This window comes from Oncorhynchus nerka, linkage group LG1, assembly GCF_034236695.1.
Source record: "Oncorhynchus nerka isolate Pitt River linkage group LG1, Oner_Uvic_2.0, whole genome shotgun sequence".
Taxonomy (NCBI): domain Eukaryota; kingdom Metazoa; phylum Chordata; class Actinopteri; order Salmoniformes; family Salmonidae; genus Oncorhynchus; species Oncorhynchus nerka.
The window spans coordinates 11,819,737-11,841,373 of record NC_088396.1 but is presented as its reverse complement, the minus strand read 5'-3'; the positions used below and the strand labels follow the sequence as shown (position 1 = coordinate 11,841,373).

Sequence of the window (21,637 nt, the reverse complement as noted above, 5' to 3'; positions counted from 1 at the left end):
AGCATGACAATGATCCCAAACACACCTATACACTCCTGGACAAGAGGAATACCTATGTGAGAATGCTGTTCATCGACTACAGCTCGGCATTCAACACCATAGTGCCCTCCAAGCTCGTCATCAAGCTCGAGACCCTGGGTCTCGACCCCGCCCTGTGCAACTGGGTACTGGACTTCCTGACGGGCCGCCCCCAGGTGGTGAGGGTAAGCAACAACATTTCCACCCCGCTGATCCTCAACACTGGGGCCCCACAAGGGTGCGTTCTGAGCCCTCTCCTGTACTCCCTGTTCACCCACGACTGCGTGGCCACGCACGCCTCCAACTCAATCATCAAGTTTGCGGACGACACAACAGTGGTAGGCTTGATTACCAACAACGACGAGACGGCCTACAGGGAGGAGGTGAGGGCCCTCGGAGTGTGGTGTCAGGAAAATAACCTCACACTCAACGTCAACAAAACTAAGGAGATGATTGTGGACTTCAGGAAACAGCAGAGGGAACACCCCCTTATCCACATCGATGGAACAGTAGTGGAGAGGGTAGCAAGTTTTAAGTTCCTCGGCATACACATAGCAGACAAACTGAATTGGTCCACTCGCACAGACAGCATCGTGAAGAAGGCGCAGCAGCGCCTCTTCAACCTCAGGAGGCTGAAGAAATTCGGCTTGTCACCAAAAGCACTAACAAACTTCTACAGATGCACAATCGAGAACATCCTGGCGGGCTGTATCACCGCCTGGTACGGCAACTGCTCCGCCCACAACCGTAAGGCTCTCCAGAGGGTAGTGAGGTCTGCACAACGCATCACCGGGGGCAAACTACCTGCCCTCCAGGACACCTACACCACCCGATGTTACAGGAAGGCCATAAAGATCATCAAGGACAACAACCACCCGAGCCACTGCCTGTTCACCCCGCTATCATCCAGAAGGCGAGGTCAGTACAGGTGCATCAAAGCTGGGACCGAGAGACTGAAAAACAACTTCTATCTCAAGGCCATCAGACTGTTAAACAGCCACCACTAACATTGAGTGGCTGCTGCCAACACACTGACACTGACTCAACTCCAGCCACTTTAATAATGTGAATGATGTAAAATATATCACTAGCCACTTTAAACAATGCTACCTAATATAATGTTACATACCCTACATTATTACCTCATATGCATACGTATATACTGTACTCTATATCATCTACTGCATCCTTATGTAATACATGTATCACTAGCCACTTTAACTATGCCACTTTGTTTACATACTCATCTCATATGTATATACTGTACTCGATACCATCTACTGTATCTTGCCTATGCTGCTCTGTACCATCACTCATTCATATATCTTTATGTACATATTCTTTATCCCCTTACACTGTGTACAAGACAGTAGTTTGAATTGTTAGTTAGATTACATGTTCGTTATTACTGCATTGTCGGAACTAGAAGCACAAGCATTTCGCTACACTCGCATTAACATCTGCTAACCATGTGTATGTGACAAATAAAATTTGATTTGATTTGAACAAACGGAATGTTTTTCCTTATCAGGATTGCTACCCCTCTCGCTTTTGCATCAAAGTTAGACTGGTATATCTGACCGATCCAGCCGACTCGTAGCTTGGCATGAGCGGAGCGTTTAATGAGTTTCTTGAAGAAACACTATGTCAGCACCCAGTGATTTAAGATGAGAAAAAACCTTAGCTCGTTTCACCACATGCCCTAAGCCTTTACAGTTCCAGCTGACTATCTTTATTCCACCTTGTCTACTCTGTGCTCTGTCACTATGTGGCATTTCTTATTTTAGAGCAAATTGTTGCTGTCATACAAAACTCAGAAGAAAAACATCCTGCCGTGCGGGAGCTTGTCATGCCACCTGTACTAATAATAAACGTGAACATAAAACACATACCCCATCCCCCCTCCCGTCCCTTTACTGAGTGACTTCCCCAAACGAAGCACACACAAACCTTAGTTCAAGCTGTATGTCTAGACACCCTAACTCGTCGTCTATAGATGCTCCGCATATACGCTAATATTAAATAACACTTAGCACTTAACTCTCACGTTAGGGGGTGAGTGGCGCTAAAACATGATGTGCCAAACAATGCTATATTAGCCACAACATCTCACCAATCATAAGTCCCAATTCTGATCTTCTAATCGAAAAGACAGTCCGGAAATCCAAACACATTCCTGGCCTGTATTTGGTCATTTAGCTGGCTGACACAGCCGTTCTGTATCCTCAGCCAGGGAGCTTGCTTGTCAAGAACAGATCGGCCTCTTTTGGGTTGTCAAACGTACGTGTTGATCCTTCGACTGTCACCTTAAACCGGGCTGGGAAGAGGAATCCATATCGGATGTTGGCCGCCCTGCATTTGTTGCGTACCTCATCATACTCTTTCCGTTGGTTCCTCACCTCCAAGGTAAGATCTGGGTAGAAAGACACCCTGGCTCCGTTGAAGTTAAGGGGGAACTTTTGACTAGCCAGCTTGAGGATGAGATCCCTGGTCTGGGGATAGTGCAGCCGTACAATGAATGACCTTGGTGGCCCGCCCTTGGCCGGCTTCGTTGCCTGAGATCTGTGTGCGCGGTCGATCAGGATGGCCATTTTGAAGTGTTCACTCCCCAGCAGGGCCGGTATCAGCTCCGAGATAAATTCAGTGGGTTTCCCTTTCTCAGTGTCCTCCTGGATGCCACATATTCGGATGTTCTGGCGTCTTGAATGCGACTCAAGCATTTCCAGTCGGGTTTTCAGGGTTTTGTTGTCATTTTTTAACGTTGCGCACTGTTTCTCTATGTCCTGTAGCCTGGCCTCGTGATCGACTGTCGTCTGCTCAACCTCATGCACCCTTCTCCGAGTTGCCTTCACAGTTTCGGCCAAAGTCCCAATACTCTTTGAGATATCAGCCAACCTTGTGTCCACCTTCTTGCTTAGTGAGTTTATGGCAGCCAGTATGTCACTTTGCGTAGGCTCTGTGGGGATCTCTTGGAAGCTAGCCTCTTCAGCTAACTCCTCGTGGGTTGGCGACGTTGAAATTGGTTCGTTGTCTATCTCATTCAAATGATCTTGTTTTAGCGCTCCCTTTTCTGGTGCCTTTTTCCTTTGTCATATTTGTTTGAAGATATAGGTCGTGAGAGGTTAAAGATAAATACTAATTTGTTTCAAAATGGAGCGGAGCTCTAGCAAAGCACGTCTACTCCATAGCACGCTCTCTAGCGCCCCCCGTAAGAAGCATTTCAAGGTCCTGGAGTGGATTAGCCAGTCTCCAGATCTCAACCCCATAGAAAATCTTTGGAGGGAGTTGAAAGTCCGTGTTGCCCAGCAACAGCCCCAAAACATCACTGCTCTAGAGGAGATCTGCATGGAGGAATGGGCCAAAATACCAGCAACAGTGTGTGAAAACCTTGTGAAGACTTACAGAAAACGTTTGACCTCTGTCATTGCCAACAAAGGGTATATAACAAAGTATTGAGAAACTTTTGTTATTGACCAAATACTTATTTTCCACCATAATTTGCAAATAAATTCATAAAAAATCCTACAATGTGATTTTCAGATTTTTTTTTTCTGTCATAGTTTAAGTGTACCTATGATGAAAATTACAGGCCTCTCTCATCTTTTTAAGTGGGAGAACTTGCACAATTGGTGGCTGACTAAATACTTTTTTGCCCCACTGTATATAACACAGGACAATCACATTTTTGACTGCACTGGGCCTTTAACAGAAATAACAAGTTAAAAATCATAAATAATGATGAGTGAAAAAGTTGGAGGCTACAACATGCGAACATCTCACCATTACCAATAATGGGGGGGAGAAGCATTTTTTTGGGGGGGGTGCGACCTTTGCTTCTTTAACTTTCTCACTCATCATCATTCACGATTCATTCATTATTGTCCATAATCATGGTAACATCGACATTGATGTAGTAGTGTTCACAAACATTTTGTTTTTACTAAAAGTTAATAAAAAATGACTACATTATTCACCATTCACTTCCTATTAGGCCAAAGTCCGGAGCCCTGGTATGCCTTAAATAAAAGGTGACATTCTGTACTTTTGCCTCATATGAAACATTTGATATCAAATCCAAAATGCTGGAGTATAGAGCCAAATTCCAAATGTTAGCTTCACTGTCCAAATGCATACGGAGGGGAGTGTGTGATCTCATTATCCAAATGAAAAAGGTGTGATCCGAGATGTGTATGATCCAGCTGCCTGCCTGAGAAACGGGGCTCAGGTGGCGGCGAGGAACTGAAGATTGGAGCTTCACAGATCACAAGCTGTGGCTCCGTTCGCACTGTATAAGACTCAGTTCGTCGCTCTCACCCTGCCATGTCTGCTCTCACTGTGTGTATTAATACCCAGCGTGCACCCAGTGCGCCAGGCGGGGGGTGAAATTAACGGGTCCAATGAATATTTCATGATGCTCTTTTATTAGATACCAGGCATGATGCCACCTATGATGCCCGGGATGATGATGCCCCCTCACATGTCTGCTGCGGCGATGCAGCCAACAGGACCGGTAAACTCACTCGCCTGCCACCTCCACTGCCTCACTGTTGTGCTTTGCAGTTTTTAAAATAGAGCCCTCAGGTTGTCAGGAGTGACACCATTAGCTAACGTGGCAAAGCATAGGAACACTTACCAAAACAGACACAGGCTACCAATATAGAGGGATTTAAATATTCAACACAACTTGAACATGTACATCCCATCTCCATAATAATTCTACACTTCTAACTTAATTAGGCAACATTTTTTCCCTCGGAACTGTACAGGTACACGTTTTCTTACAGAGATGCAAACTTGCCACTTTTCTGTGATAATTACCGTTTTGATCTAAAAATAGGTAATCTATGTGAATCGTGTAGCTCTGTAAAAAAACTTTAAGGTGGAGATCTGTAGATTAGAGCCTATTATATTTATTTCAATTGACTGATTTCCTTATTTGAACTGTAACTCAGTACAGTCTTTGAAATTGTTATGTTGTGTTTATAGTTTTGTTCTGTGTGTATGTTTTTTTACACCATATACGAACAATAACTTAGACGCACACAAACGACGACTACATCTTATCTACCCAGACCTGCATGCTCACACCCCCATCCCTACTTCCTGCTATTTCAATAATAAATCATTAGATTTTTTTCATTGTGTTAATGATGGTGGATTGATTAAGTTCCAACTTTGTAGTATATATTTTTATTCAAGATGAGTGCTAAGAGACTCGTCCTGCACATTGGGTATCTCACTACACCCTCATATGATATGTTTTGAAATATGCAGACAGGCGGATTAAAAGTTTGTTTACATTGTAATACTTTTGACATTGAATTCTACCGTGCTAATATACCGTGCGTTTTATATAGGGAAATAATTCACCCTCTAGAATGCCCTTCAAGCCAATCAAAAACGAGTATTCAACAATGCCAAGGTATTTTTCATAATCAAACGGAAACTAAACGGATCTCAAAAAGCACTAATCGCTCAGCATTAGAAAGTATTCAACCCCCTTGACTTTTTCCACATTTTGTTGTATTACAAAGTGGGATTGAAATGTATTTAAATCTGCACAAAATACTCTGTCAAAATGGAAGAGAAATTATAATGTGAATATTTTTTATAATGACACTAATGTATCTTGATTAGATAAGTATTCAACCCCCAATTCAATGTTAGAATCACATTTGGAAGCAATTAGAGTCTTCTGGGGTAAGTCTCGAAGCTTTGCACACAATATTTGCCAATTTTTATTTTAAAAACTCTTCAAGCTCTGTCAAGTTTGTTGTTGATCATTGTTAGACAGCCATTTTCAAGTTTTGTCATAGATTTTCAAGCTGATTTTTTTAAAGTCGAACATTCAATGTCGTCTTGGAAAGCAACACCAATCTATATTTGGCCTTTTTAAGTTGTAGACAGCTCTGCGAGTGTTATGTCAAAATGCGTTCGTTACTCACCAAATATGGAGTTTCCGTGAGCAACTATCGTCATTTACTGATGTCACACCTGGTATGTACTTCCAAAAAAGGTCAAAATAACATTTTACGAGCAATCAAGAGAGACAATTTGTCTGGAAAGAATCTATGTATTGTTTCTGACCAAGTGTGCATGTGCCAAATTCACCTCAGCACCTCCAATAAACTGAATTACTGCCACTCACATCTCGGCTGATCTAGCAGCAGTACAGAATCCCAAAAAAGCACTGATTTTTATCACCTACAACAGTGTATGAACCTCGTATGAACCTGTTTGACATGCGTTACATGGACTGTAATAATATTTAATGTAAGTAAACTTTACTTCAGCCAACAACATGAGTAGATCTAACAAACAGCAAGAGCTAATGACCATCGGCAGTATCAGCTTGGAGATGTCTAATTACCGTGACTAAACGGTCACATGGAATTTGACTGCCTTCATGACTTGTGACCACAGGTGTGGCAGTAATAGTCACCGCAACAGCCCTAGGTGACAGCAGTAAATTATAGTAGTTGCTCAGGGAAACTCCATATTTGGTGAATAAGAATGTATTTTGACAAAACGCTTGAAGAGCTGTCTAATCAAACCAATTATAAAAGTTGACAAGTTATCATACCTATTCACAGGGTTGGTAAACTCTGGAGATCTCTTTGGTGTTTAGAGTTAAGCAAATCAGCCTTTTAATTTCATTGCACCTTTTATGTGTGGAATGATCTGCAATACACTTTAAAATTCGAAGAATTGGTGCCTCGAAAGCATTTGCTTGTGGTTAGGGGACTGTTACTGAAGAATGTCTGTTTTTTTATGGTTTGGTATATTTTTCATATTGTTGTGTATAATACCGTGTATATAAATGTGTAGTTTATTGTAAACTCAGCAAAAAAATAAATGTTCTCACTGTCAACTGCGTGTATTTTCAGCAAACTTAACATGTGTAAATATGTGTATGAACATAACAAGATTCAACAACTGAGAAAAACTGAACAAGTTCCACAGACATGTGACAATGTGTCCCAGAACAAAGACGGGGTCAAAATCAAAAGTAACAGTGCAGTCCTTGTAGTATGCCTAAGCCACGTTCCTGGGCATCTTTCTTTTGGTGTGGCCACCAGCTGCATTAAGTACTGCAGTGCATCTTTTAATTTTTATTTTTTTAAACCTTTATTTAATTAGGCAAGTCAGTTAAGAACAAATTCTTATTTTCAATGACGGCCTAGGAACAGTGGGTTTAACTGCCTGTTCAGGGGCAGAACGACAGATTTGTACCTTGTCAGGTCGGGGGTTTGAACTTGCAACCTTGCGGTTACTAGTCTAACGCTCTAACCACTAGGCTACCCTGCCGCCCCAATCTCCTCATGGACTGCACCAGATTTGCCAGTTCTCACTGTGAGATGTTACCCACTCTTCCACCAAGGCACCTGCAAGTTCCCGGACATTTCTGTGGAGAATGGCCCAAGCCCTCACCCTCCAATCCAACAGGTCCCAGACATGCTCAATGGGATTGAGATCCGGGCTCTTCGCTGGCCATGGCTCCAGAGTACAGGCCTTGGTATAACGCTCATTCCTTCGACGATAAACACTAATCCGACCATCACCCCTGGTGAGACAAAACTGCTTACTCGTCAATGTAGAGCACTTTTTGTCAGTCCTGTCTGGTCCAGCGACGGTGGGTTTGTGCTCATAGGCAACGTAGTTGCCTTACTGCAGGCCTACAAGGCCTCATTTCATCCTCTCTCAGCTTATTGCGGACAGTCTGAGCACTGATGGAGGGATTGTGCGTTCCTGGTGTAACTCGGGCTGTTGTTGCCATCCTGTACCTGTCCCACAGGTGTGATGTTCGGATGTACCGATCCTGTACAGGTGTTGTTACACGTGGTCTGCCACTGCGAGGACCATCAGCTGTCCGTCCTGTCTCCCTGTAGCGCTGTCTTAGGCGTTTCACAGTACAGACATTGCATTATATTGCCCTGGCCACATCTGCAGTCCTTGTGCCTCCTTGTAGCATGCCTAAGCCACGTTCACGCAGATGAGCAGGGACCCTGGGCATCTTTCTTTTGATGTTTTTCAGAGTCAGTAGAAAGGCCTTTAGTGTCCTAAGTTTTCATAACTGTGACCTTAATTGCCTTAATGACAGTTCCACAGGTGCATGTTCATTAATTGTTTATGGTTCATTGAACAAGCATGGGAAACAGTGTTTTAAACCCTTTACAATGATCTGTGAACATATGTGGATTTTTACGAATTATCTGTGAAAGACAGGGTCCTGAAAAAGGGACGTTTCTTTTTTGCTGAGTTTATTTTGATGTGTATTGTGGTGTTATACAGGGCTTCTCCTGGAAAAGAGACCATGGTCTCAGCATTGACTCCCTGTCAAAATAAAGGTTAAATACAAAAAACATATGGGAAAATGAATGGTTTCTAACTGGGCTAGAGGAGATTTGTCATTCATTTTCTCCTCTGTCCAGATACTGGTTCAGTTAACCATGCAACTTATGTGACTTGTTTAGTACATTTTTACTGCTGAACCTAGACTTTCCATAACAAAGGGGTTGAATACTTAATGGCTCAAGACATTACAGCTTTTCATTTTTTTTATTAATCTGTAAGAAATTCTCATAACATAAATCCACTTTGACATTAAGGTAGATCAGTGACACAATCTAATTGAATCCATTTTAAATTCAGTCTAACACAAAATGTGTGAAAAAATCAAGGTGGTTGAATACTTTCTGAAGGCACTGTTAGTTTGCTTTGGATGAATGTTATCTGGAGTGGAGTAGCTCAAATGAATACAATTTGTGTCTCAGACATTCAAAGTGCTTCGGGGACAAGATCATTTCAATCTTAAATTGGAGAAAAGTCAAAGAAAAACAACTTTCTTTTTTTTTACCACTTAAAACATCTTGTTAAATGGAGCATCACATCCTTACACTCCAGGTTTCTCCCTCCAGTAAATGGTTGAGTGATTTATGGAAGCTACATTTCAGTCTGTGTGTTGCTTTCGACAGCAGCCAGCTGTTTAACTATATGCACTAAGAGCTGCAAGCTGTCAAATAAACCTTCCACCTGTCAACTCTGATGTATCAAGACCACAGAGATTTTTGTCTTTGTTTTAGATGCTCGAGGGTACAAGCTTGTGTTGTGTTAATGAAGCACATTAAGGTCATCATTTTTGTTAACTAATAAAATTATCTCTTCCGCAGCCTGGAGTGGACACAACTGGTAAGGCTTGAATCGGTCTATGTTTTATTTAAAAAAATATATATATATTTAGAAAAAGCTTTTATGTTGTCTTTGTGATTTTATGAATTCTAATTATTGTTTTTTTTCCCAGTCACTGCTGCGCCTGGAACAGTTGTAAGTACAGCCTCATTTCTCTGGATAAGTTCATTTCATGTAATGATCTCTAGCAGTATCTAAATGACCGACCCTGCTATGTGTAATGTTCAACAGGGTACCACAAATGGCACGCCACAGGATGACCAACCGAAGAAGGTTAGTGAACATTTTTAAGTGGAAGCCTTTACTAACCACAGATGGCCCATTGTTTTCTGTGCAAAGATGTAGACTTAATTTAATTTTGTTATAGCCTTAGATGGAAAACATTTCTTAGGGGGGATGAAAAACTGCTTGATTTAATGGTTTGAAATCTAGTACTTTCCATGCAAATGTAGCATTTGTATCACAGAGCCCTTCATTTACCTGTTGCAAGTGTTGTTGAGTGGTGAAGGCAACGTGTGGTTGTCATCCTCAGAAGTCTGTGTGGACAGAACACAAGTCCATGGATGGGAAGACCTACTACTACAACACCGAGACCAAGCAGTCTTCCTGGGAGAAGCCTGATGACTTGAAATCTCCTGCAGAAGTAAGGCCTCACAAACGGAACCCCCGTACCCATCCCTCCACGCACACTATGGTTGTGTCCTAAATGGCATCCTGTTCCCTTTATAGTTAATTACTTCCCTTCATAGTGCACCCGTAAGTAAGGCTTGTAAAAAATATATTGTGCTATGTAAGGAATAGGGTACGATTTGGAACGCAAATACTATTCCTCCCCATTTAACATTTACATTTACATTTAAGTCATTTAGCAGACGCTCTTATCCAGAGCGACTTACAAATTGGTGCGTTCACCTTATGACATCCAGTGGAACAGCCACTTTACAATAGTGCATCTAAATCTTTTAAGGGGGGGGGTGAGAAGGATTACTTTATCTTATCCTAGGTATTCCTTAAAGAGGTGGGGTTTCAGGTGTCTCCGGAAGGTGGTGATTGACTCCGCTGTCCTGGCGTCGTGAGGGAGTTTGTTCCACCATTGGGGGGCCAGAGCAGCGAACAGTTTTGACTGGGCTGAGCGGGAACTGTACTTCCTCAGTGGTAGGGAGGCGAGCAGGCCAGAGGTGGATGAACGCAGTGCCCTTGTTTGGGTGTAGGGCCTGATCAGAGCCTGGAGGTACGGAGGTGCCGTTCCCCTCACAGTTCCGTAGGCAAGCACCATGGTCTTGTAGCGGATGCGAGCTTCAACTGGAAGCCAGTGGAGGGAGCGGAGGAGTGGGGTGACGTGAGAGAACTTGAGAAGGTTGAACACCAGACGGGCTGCGGCGTTCTGGATGAGTTGTAGGGGTTTAATGGCACAGGCAGGGAGCCCAGCCAACAGCGAGTTGCAGTAATCCAGACGGGAGATGACAAGTGCCTGGATTAGGACCTGCGCCGCTTCCTGTGTGAGGCAGGGTCGTACTCTGCGGATGTTGTAGAGCATGAACCTACAGGAACGGGCCACCGCCTTGATGTTAGTTGAGAACGACAGGGTGTTGTCCAGGATCACGCCAAGGTTCTTAGCGCTCTGGGAGGAGGACACAATGGAGTTGTCAACCGTGATGGCGAGATCATGGAACGGGCAGTCCTTCCCCGGGAGGAAGAGCAGCTCCGTCTTGCCGAGGTTCAGCTTGAGGTGGTGATCCGTCATCCACACTGATATGTCTGCCAGACATGCAGAGATGCGATTCGCCACCTGGTCATCAGAAGGGGAAAGGAGAAGATTAATTGTGTGTCGTCTGCATAGCAATGATAGGAGAGACCATGTGAGGTTATGACAGAGCCAAGTGACTTGGTGTATAGCGAGAATAGGAGAGGGCCTAGAACAGAGCCCTGGGGACGCCAGTGGTGAGAGCGCGTGGTGAGGAGACAGATTCTCGCCACGCCACCTGGTAGGAGCGACCTGTCAGGTAGGACGCAATCCAAGCGTGGGCCGCGCCGGAGATGCCCAACTCGGAGAGGGTGGAGAGGAGGATCTGATGGTTCACAGTATCGAAGGCAGCCGATAGGTCTAGAAGGATGAGAGCAGAGGAGAGAGAGTTAGCTTTAGCAGTGCGGAGCGCCTCCGTGATACAGAGAAGAGCAGTCTCAGTTGAATGACTAGTCTTGAAACCTGACTGATTTGGATCAAGAAGGTCATTCTGAGAGAGATAGCGGGAGAGCTGGCCAAGGACGGCCCGTTCAAAGTTTTGGAGAGAAAAGAAAGAAGGGATACTGGTCTGTAGTTGTTGACATCGGAGGGATCGAGTGTAGGTTTTTTCAGAAGGGGTGCAACTCTCGCTCTCTTGAAGACGGAAGGGACGTAGCCAGCGGTCAGGGATGAGTTGATGAGCGAGGTGAGGTAAGGGAGAAGGTCTCCGGAAATGGTCTGGAGAAGAGAGGAGGGGATAGGGTCAAGCGGGCAGGTTGTTGGGCGGCCGGCCGTCACAAGACGCGAGATTTCATCTGGAGAGAGAGGGAGAAAGAGGTCAGAGCACAGGGTAGGGCAGTGTGAGCAGAACCAGCGGTGTCGTTTGACTTAGCAAACGAGGATCGGATGTCGTCGACCTTCTTTTCAAAATGGTTGACGAAGTCATCTGCAGAGAGGGAGGAGGGGGGGGAGGAGGATTCAGGAGGGAGGAGAAGGTGGCAAAGAGCTTCCTAGGGTTAGAGGCAGATGCTTGGAATTTAGAGTGGTAGAAAGTGGCTTTAGCAGCAGAGACAGAAGAGGAAAATGTAGAGAGGGAGTGAAAGGATGCCAGGTCCGCAGGGAGGCGAGTTTTCCTCCATTTCCGCTCGGCTGCCCGGAGCCCTGTTCTGTGAGCTCGCAATGAGTCGTCGAGCCACGGAGCGGGAGGGAGGACCGAGCCGGCCTGGAGGATAGGGGACATAGAGAGTCAAAGGATGCAGAAAGGGAGGAGAGGAGGGTTGAGGAGGCAGAATCAGGAGATAGGTTGGAGAAGGTTTGAGCAGAGGGAAGAGATGATAGGATGGAAGAGGAGAGAGTAGGGGGAGAGAGAGCGAAGGTTGGGACGGCGCGATACCATCCAGTAGGGGCAGTGTGGGAAGTGTTGGATGAGAGCGAGAGGGAAAAGGATACAAGGTAGTGGTCGGAGACTTGGAGGGGAGTTTCAATGAGGTTAGTGGAAGAACAGCATCTAGTAAAGATGAGGTCGAGCGTATTGCCTGCCTTGTGAGTAGGGGGAAGGTGAGAGGGTGAGGTCAAAGAGGAGAGGAGTGGAAAGAAGGAGGCAGAGAGGAATGAGTCAAAGGTAGACGTGGGGAGGTTAAAGTCGCCCAGAACTGTGAGAGGTGAGCCGTCCTCAGGAAAGGAGCTTATCAAGGCATCAAGCTCATTGATGAACTCTCCGAGGGAACCTGGAGGGCGATAAATGATAAGGATGTTAAGCTTGAAAGGGCTGGTAACTGTGACAGCATGGAATTCAAAGGAGGCGATAGACAGATGGGTAAGGGGAGAAAGAGAGAATGACCACTTGGGAGAGATGAGGATCCCGGTGCCACCACCCCGCTGACCAGAAGCTCTCGGGGTGTGCGAGAACACGTGGGCGGACGAAGAGAGAGCAGTAGGAGTAGCAGTGTTATCTGTGGTGATCCATGTTTCCGTCAGTGCCAAGAAGTCGAGGGAGGCATAGGCTGAGATGAACTCTGCCTTGTTGGCCGCAGATCGGCAGTTCCAGAGGCTACCGGAGACCTGGAACTCCACGTGGGTCGTGCGCTGGGACCACCAGATTAGGGTGGCGCGGCCACGCGGTGTGGAGCGTTTGTATGGTCTGTGCAGAGAGGAGAGAACAGGGATAGACAGACACATAGTTGACAGGCTACAGAAGAGGCTACGCTAATGCAAAGGAGATTGGAATGACAAGTGGACTACACGTCTCGAATGTTCAGAAGTTAAGCTTACGTAGCAAGAATCTTATTGACTAAAATGATTAAAATGATACAGTACTGCTGAAGTAGGCTAGCTGGCAGTGGCTGCGTTGTTGACTTTGTAGGCTAGCTGGCAGTGGCTGCGTTGTTGACACTACACTAATCAAGTCGTTCCGTTGAGTGTGATAGTTTCTACAGTGCTGCTATTCGGGGGCTAGCTGGCTAGCTAGCAGTGTTGATTACGTTACGTTGCGTTAAAGAACGACAATAGCTGGCTAGCTAACCTAGAAAATCGCTCTAGACTACACAATTATCTTTGATACAAAGACGGCTATGTAGCTAGCTATGTAGCTAGCTACGATCAAACAAATCAAACCGTTGTACTGTAATGAAATGAAATGAAAATGTGATACTACCTGTGGAGCGAAGCGGAATGCGACCGGGTTGTTGAGTGAGGAAGTTCTATTCGGTGGACGTTGGCTAGCTGTTGGCTAGCTAGCAGTGTCTCCTGCGGACCGAAGTGCGAATGCGACCGCTCGCTCCAACCCGGAAGTAGAAAAAAAAAAACTTTCTTCATCGTTAACAGTAGAGGCCATTCCCAGACTCTAGCCACCAGCACAATTTGTGGAGCGTGTCTAGACCATACCTGGGTTCAAATACGTGTATTTGTTATTTAAATACTGAATTTTAGTATTTTCAAATACACAGCCCAATGCAAGTACTTTTGTTCAAGTATTTCAATGGTTATTTGTAAAATGATTTGTAAAATATACATATATTCCCATGGAAGGAGTATATAAAAAAAGTTTTGAAAGTATTTTCAAATATCTGAATACTTGTTTTGAAATGTATTGAAAAGTAATTGAAATACCTGATAGTAATTGAACCCAAGTCTGGTAGAGAAGCCATATTTTTGCTTTGTGCTTTGCAGCAAATGCTGTCAAAATGCCCATGGAAGGAGTATAAATCAGACAATGGCAAGGCGTACTACTACAACTCCCAGACTAAGGAGTCCCGGTGGACCAAACCCAAAGAGCTTGAAGATCTAGAAGGTGAGCCTGTGCATTGATGATCCTTTTATAATCTACTGTGAAGGACCAGGGATCGCATTTACTCATCCTTTAGACCAGTGTAAATAGCAGGGGGTCTTCAGACAAAAACAACTACTGGTAATCATGGATCAGTCTCATCCCTTTGCATGAATTAATCTTTGCACTATTTATTCATAGACATGAAATGTGTTCCTCAAAGTTTCCTGCGAGACATTGTTAACAGGTGTATATCCTCTCTTTTAGCCATGATAAAAGCCGAGGAGAATGGGTAAGAGCTGCTTATTGTTACAACTACTCTACAGTAGGGTTGGGCGATATTATGATGGCATCATATACCGATGATGATTGACAGCCATCGTCGATGGTGACAACATTGTGATGTCACAAACGATGGTTTAGACTTTGAATCGGAATAGAGTCGGGGCAGCGCCCGACATGCAAAATGGCCAATTCCCTTTTTGGCATAGCCTACATTTTCAATAAATATGTGGTAGGTAGACTATTAACCTCTTACCACCTACGCAAGAATCATGTGAAACGGTATGGAGAGTGTCTACGAATGAGACCCCAAAAAGTAGTCGAGTGCTCAAAACAAACCCCCGACTCAGACGTTGCAAGAGGCTTTTGCCCGCGGCACACCACATGGCAAAGAATCGTGAAGATGAAAGGAGATAACAGCTGTGGTTAAAACTTAGCAGAGACATGGGGGTTTCGTGAGTTGGTGCGAACACTCGACCCAAGGTACCAAATGCAAAATACCTTTTTAATTGTTGAGTATAATTCAAAATGTAATAAGAAATAGGCCTTTACGTGTGGTCATTTTATATAAATGATTTATTCATTGAATTTACAGAATGTGTATATCGTGATATGTATCGTTATCGGGGTATGAAATGACCTATACCAGGATATGAGATTTTGGCCAGCCCTAATCCCCATTAGCTGTTGCGATAGCAGCAGCAACTCTTCCTGGTGTCCACATACAACCTAAAACATGAAATAATACAGAACATTAATAGACAAGAACAGCTCAAGGTTGGAACTTTATAGATGTCAAACGTCACACACAGCCTATAAATCAATAGATATACACACACACAATATCTAGGTCAAATAGGGGAGTTGTGAGGTGTTGCTTTATCTGTTTTTTGAAACCAGGTTTGCTGTTCGCTTGAGCAATCTGAGATGGGAGTTCCATGCAATCATGGGTTTGTATAATACTGTATGTTTTTTTAAATTGAATTTGTCCTGTATTCGGGGGCTGTGAAAAGACCCCTGGTGGGGTAAGTGGGTGTCAGTGCTGTGTGTAAGTTCATTATCCAAACAGTTTGGAATTTTCTACACTGATATTTATTTATAAAAAGAAGTGATGCGACCAGTCTCTCCTCTACTTTTAGCCAAGAGAGACTGGCATGCGTAGTATTGATATTAACCCTCAGATAACAGTGAAGAGCAAGACATGCCGCTTTGTTCTGGGCCAACTGCAGTTTTACTAGGTCCTCCTTTGCAGCACCTGACTTCAACAAGTTATACTTAGACAATATTAGAAATATTTATTCATAAGTGTTTGTTAATGTCCTTGAATTGCGCAACAGGCATTACATAAGCTCCTGCAGCAGAGCTTTCAATAAGCGGGAATACAAAATAAATGAATCATGAGTCTGTGTCAGTTGTCTCACAAGCAATAGCGTACTTAACAAATTGTGCAGTAATATCAAAGCCAACATCAATCAGATACAAAAATGACTTTATAAAACTTGAAAAGGGAATGAACTTGGCTTAGGCTAAAAACGAATAAGCCCATTATCCTTATGCCTTTTTATATCAAATTGTAAAAATCCTAAAGTAATGTATGTATGAAAATAACCAAACAGTGCAAATAAGTCTGGATTTAAACCTCTTAATCATCTGACCCTCAATTTTTGCCTAAAATGACATATCCAAATCTAACTGTCTGTAGCTCAGGATCTGAAGCAAATATTCTTGATACCATTTGAAAGGAAACACTTTGAAGTTTGTGGAAATGTGAACCTAATGTAGGAGAATATAACACAATAGATCTGGTAAAAGATAATACATTTATTAAATGTTTTATTTGTATCTTTGAAATGCACGAGAAAGGCCATAATATCATATTGCAGTTTAGGTCGCAATTTAGATTTTTGCAAAGTTTCACATTGATCCAGTGAAGCATTGTAATACTGGACAATATTTTGTATCAAGTCTGCCCAAATGTGCCGAATTGATACATTTTCAAGTGCATAACTATAGAGAACATAAGAAATGATATGGTAATAAAAAATGTTTAGTTTACACACTCCCAGGAATGTCATACATGATGGATCATTAGCTTATACACTAACTTTCACACATCTAGATGGCCGGGCGGGGTGGGTGTGGAGCCAGAGACAGCAGGGGTTCAAACTGTAGAACCCAGTTCCCTACATTTGAATTTAAAAGTGGATTTTATGAAAAACAACTATGCTACATTTTTATCTCTGGGACCCTCAGGATGACAAATAAAAGCAAGATTGCTGAATATAAGTACATTATTTTCCTAAGGAGGTGAATGTATCAAACCAGTTGCTGTGATAAGTGTCTTGTTATTGTGCACTCTCCTCTAACATTAGCAATTTTTTACTGTAAATTGGGCAGCACAGTTAGATTAACAAGAATTTAAGCTTTCTGCCCATATAAGACATGTCTATGACCTGGAAAGTTTTCTGTTACTTACAACTATCATGCTAATCACATCAGCACACTTTAGCTCAACCATCCCGGTATAAGATCACCGATCCCGTGGAGGTTAAAAATAGGCTATAATTAAAACTAAATTAAAAGTACAATGAGGAACCATTTACACCACCTTTCAAAAATGTAAGGTCACTTAGAAATGTTGTTTTTGTCCATTAAAAAAAAAAACTCAAATTGATCAGAAATAGTGTGGACATTGTTAATGTTGTAAATGACTATTATAGAATATCGAAGGACAGCATCCCGGAGTCACCTCTTCACTGTTGACATTGAGACTGGTGTTTTGCAGGTACTATTTAATGAAGCTGCCAGTTGAGGACTTGTCCTCTTGCTCATTTGTGCACCGGGGCCTCCCACTCCTCTTTCTATTCTGGTAGAGACAGTTTGTGCTGTTCTGTGAAGGGAGTAGTACACAGCGTTGTACGAGATCTTCAGTTTCTTGGCAATTTCTCGCATGGAAAATCCTTCATTTCTCAGAACAAGAATAGACTGACGAGTTTCAGAAGAAAGTTCTTTGTTTCTGGCCATTTGGAGCCTGTTATCGAACCCACAAAGGCTGATGCTCCAGATACTCATCTAGTCTAAAGAAGGCCAGTTTTATTGCTTCTTTAACCAGGACAACAGTTTCAGCTGTGCTAACGTAATTGCAAAACGTTTTTCTAATGATCAATTAGCCTTTTAAAATTATCAACTTAGATTAGCTAACATAACGTCCTGTTGGAACACAGGAGTGATGGTTGCTGATAATGGACCTCTGTATGCCTATGTAAATATTCCATAAAAAATCTGCCATTTCCCACTAGAATAGTCACTTACAACATTAACAATGTCTACACTGTATTTCTGATCAATGTTATGTTATTTTAATGGACACAAAATGTGCTTTTCTTTAAAAAACAAGGACATTTCTAAGTGACCCCAAACTTTTAGTTTTTTTTATACCCTGTCTTAGGCCTACCTAAAGACCTGGGAGTAGAGTGACAATATTTCCTGCTGTACTGAAAACGCGTTCAGACGGAGTGCTTGTTGCACAGCTGCATATGTATTATGGGCGACGTTGGCCAGGACTGGAAAGCGATCCTCATTTCCTCTCCACCATTCTAGGTGGGTCATCGTTTCCTCCGATGGCATCATCAGTGAGGTAGGCTGGGAGCTCTGCTCTGGACCGCTGTTGTGTACTCGGTGTGACTGAGCGCAACTTTCTTTTACCAAGGAAAACAACATAACTAGTGTTTATTCTTAACAGGGATTTAATCATGTTGTTTATGGCTTTTGTAACTATGTAAATTAGAATAATTACATACAGCTTAGCCTAAGCACTAAATCATAACCAATGTGTGTCACTACAGTCCAGATATTGCGTCCTTCCCGCGACTTGACCCCTCCGTCCTCCCACCCGCCGCAGAGCTTGTAACTAACTATAAGCTATGTGCCAAATAAATGATCTCCAACTCAGGGCTTCAGCTATGCATTTGGTTTGCTAACTTGCTAGTTAAGTGGTTAGCTTGCAAGATCAAACTTCTTGGTTACAGCAGAGACAGTCAATCCCCCTCTGGATTTTGGGGGGGATGGAAATAGCGCCTCTTGTGTGCACTGCCTGTAATACCGTCTACCCGGTGTGGTACAGGAACGGTATGAACATCTGGATACCGCCCAACCCTACTCTACAGACTTTATTGCCAAAGCCATTTTACCTTTTTATATGACCTAAAATAAAAAATCTTTGTAGATGACGGAGCACATTAACTTAATCAAATGATCAAAAACATTTCCTTTTGATCTGTTATTTATAGTTCTATTAGAATGGAATGGCCTAATTATTGTGACATTTGAAGAGGCACTCCTGTTTTAATTAAAAGCATCATGGGGAATGCACTATCAAGGTCCTCCATCACTAACGTAACTGATTGCAGGACATCGGAGGTAGGCGCTCCTTGCGCTGTAATCGCCCCCACCCTTCAGCCTGACAGTGCTGCTGTCATGGCGACCATGATGATGGAAATGCCGGTCATGATGCCGATTACAACAGTTTTGGAGGAACAGATGTCCCAGGTGCCCATGCATGTAGCGGAGGTCAGCGCTGAGGTGCCTGTGAACTCCACAGAAGAAGCGGTCGGCATGGAGGCCTCAGCCAGGTACTACAGACAGCCCATTTCCCCCCCAGATAGAATAGAGAAGCCCGCAACATGGGCTTTACAATGAACTCACCAGGAATCTCACTCGACTGTAGTAAAGGCACCGACCCTAATGTACAAACCTATTGTAAACATCAGTTTCTCCTGTCAGTGGGGCGACCTATATTATCAGAACACATGCCGTCAGTGCCAGGGGCTGCTCTAGTGGTATGGGGAAATATGTGGTCCATGGGTGGCACACTACCACTTGACCAGCCCCTGGCACTGACGGTATGTGCTGTTCAACCATTCACTTTCTGTAAATTTCCCTTTACCTATATCCCAATCTCATGTTTTAGTCTATATCTGCCAATAAAACTTCAAAATACCCAGAAAAATGTGTCTAAAAAAAGAACACACACCATCGGACTACCAAAAACCTTGGTGCCGTTTTTATCTGAGGACAGTATTCATATTTTTCTTCCTTTCTCTCCTTTTAGTAATGACGCTTCGAAGGATGAGAGGCCAGAGCTGGTGAAGAAAACGTACAAGTGGAACACGAAAGAAGAGGCCAAGCAGGCCTTTAAAGAGCTCCTGAAGGAGAAGGTGAGGATTCCATAGCTCTCCTGCTGCTCAGTTGGGACTCCTGCATGTGTCATCCCAATGATTATTGGAATTTACAATCTGAACATTACATCTCGCTCATAAAGGCAAAGTGTGTCAATGAAGCTTGTGCGAGCTGGAACGCCTCATAGGGCAGGAGCCTAGCTCCTGTTTCTGTAGCGTGAGGCAGCTTGATGTCCAGGGGTTGTACTTGTACAGGACACTAGTCTATCTCCTTAATGCTGAGTGCTTAATGCTGAGTCTTTTGGTTTGACTTGGCCAGGGATTGAACTCACAACCTTCCAATCTCAGGGCAGACACTAACCTCATGGCCACTGAGTCGGTTGCAGCTCTCCTAGCTAGCCAACAAAATTAACCTCAAACACACACTTTTGTCTGATAACCACTTTCATCCGGTTTGATAATAAGGTGCTCGTAGTGCTGTAAGGACTCCACCTAAAGATTGTTTACCAATATGGCCCTCCTGGACTGAATCCGTCTCGCCTCATCGTGAGCACTCTCAGGTTTTAGCATGATTGCTAATCCTCACCGCGCCTCCTGTTGCTGTGGCAGTGGATGTGTTGTTTTTGACCGAGGAGGTGGCTCAGCACAGCTATATTTAGGTCTTTTTAATTTGGCGCACAAAGCTCTCCTCTGAGATTGCTTTCACCGTTTCCCTGCGAGATCTTAATGACTCCGTCTTTATGATTAGCGTTATTGGATGAAGGCACGGGCCTGGATTAAGACAGCGGAGAGTGGCATGCTCCACTGGGTTAGAATAACTCTGGTTGTGTCTCAAATAGCAGCCTGTTCCCTGTAGAGTGCGCTACTTTTGACAAGTGCACTTTGTAGGGAACAGGGTGCCATTTGGGACATGGACTGTGACACGGCAAATGCATGCCCAGAAATCATCTGTTCATAATGGATGAATGAGTCGCTCTACTGGAGAAAGGCAGGCAAAAAGGCCACTTACGTAAGCTATCGCTCTCTGGCATTTCTTTAAATTATTGGTACTCAACCCCTCTTAACCCTGCATCTATTAGTAATTAAAGATGGACTATGCAGAAATCGCTCTGCCATTTCCTGGTTACTAAAATTGTAATTTCAGTTTATATGACAAAACAAGCAAGTATAGTATAGAAAATCATTGTACCATCTAAACCACCAAAATATATTTTCCATAACAAAAATATTGTATCTTTAGTTGTTTGAAGCTGGTGTATAAAAGTGAAAGACTATAGAAAAAAAATGTAAGAACTGGAATCATAGATATATCACACAGAACAGACCTATCACTTCTTAGACTTGGTTTCAATGAGAGTTACAGATCTGACTCAGATTTATATGTGAATTTGGCCCAAAAGTTCCATATTGCAGCTTGAAGAAAATGTATGGCCTTGGCTGGAACAAGCCAGAGAATCTCAGCACCAAGTTACATCTTTTAAATAGGCTACACATGCATACATGTTCCCATAAATGGCAGAACTGGGTTCAAATACATATACACTGCTCAAAAAAATAAAGGGAACACTAAAATAACATCCTAGATCTGAATGAATGAAATATTCTTATTAATTACTTTTTTCTTTACATAGTTGAATGTGCTGACAACAAAATCACACAATTATCAATGGAAATCAAATTTATCAACCCATGGAGGTCTGGATTTGGAGTCGCACTCAAAATTAAAGTGGAAAACCACACTACAGGCTGATCCAACTTTTGATGTAATGTCCTTAAAACAAGTCGAAATGAGGCTCAGTAGTGTGTGTGGCCTCCCCGTGCCTGTATGACCTCCCTACAACGCCTGGGCATGCTCCTGATGAGGTGGCAGATTGTCTCCTGAGGGATCTCCTCCCAGACCTGGACTAAAGCATCTGCCAACTCCTGGACAGTCTGTGGTGCAAGGTGGTGGTCTGTGGTGGATGGAGCGAGACATGATGTCCC

The 21,637-nt window shown here is 43.4% G+C and overlaps 1 protein-coding gene across 3 annotated transcripts in view; it reads left to right on the top strand.

Annotated features, from left to right (window-relative positions):
• LOC115140231 (pre-mRNA-processing factor 40 homolog A) overlaps nt 1-21,637 on the top strand; it is a 39,076-nt gene that overhangs the window by 3,074 nt on the left and 14,365 nt on the right. For all 3 annotated transcript variants that reach the window (XM_029678671.2, XM_029678590.2, XM_029678502.2), the window contains 9 exons: nt 4,445-4,528; nt 9,189-9,207; nt 9,320-9,342; nt 9,439-9,480; nt 9,740-9,850; nt 14,099-14,219; nt 14,463-14,487; nt 18,887-19,108; nt 19,588-19,693. In XM_029678671.2, coding sequence (XP_029534531.1) covers nt 4,445-4,528; nt 9,189-9,207; nt 9,320-9,342; nt 9,439-9,480; nt 9,740-9,850; nt 14,099-14,219; nt 14,463-14,487; nt 18,887-19,108; nt 19,588-19,693 — 753 coding nt within the window. The remainder of the gene's footprint in view (nt 1-4,444; nt 4,529-9,188; nt 9,208-9,319; nt 9,343-9,438; nt 9,481-9,739; nt 9,851-14,098; nt 14,220-14,462; nt 14,488-18,886; nt 19,109-19,587; nt 19,694-21,637) is intronic.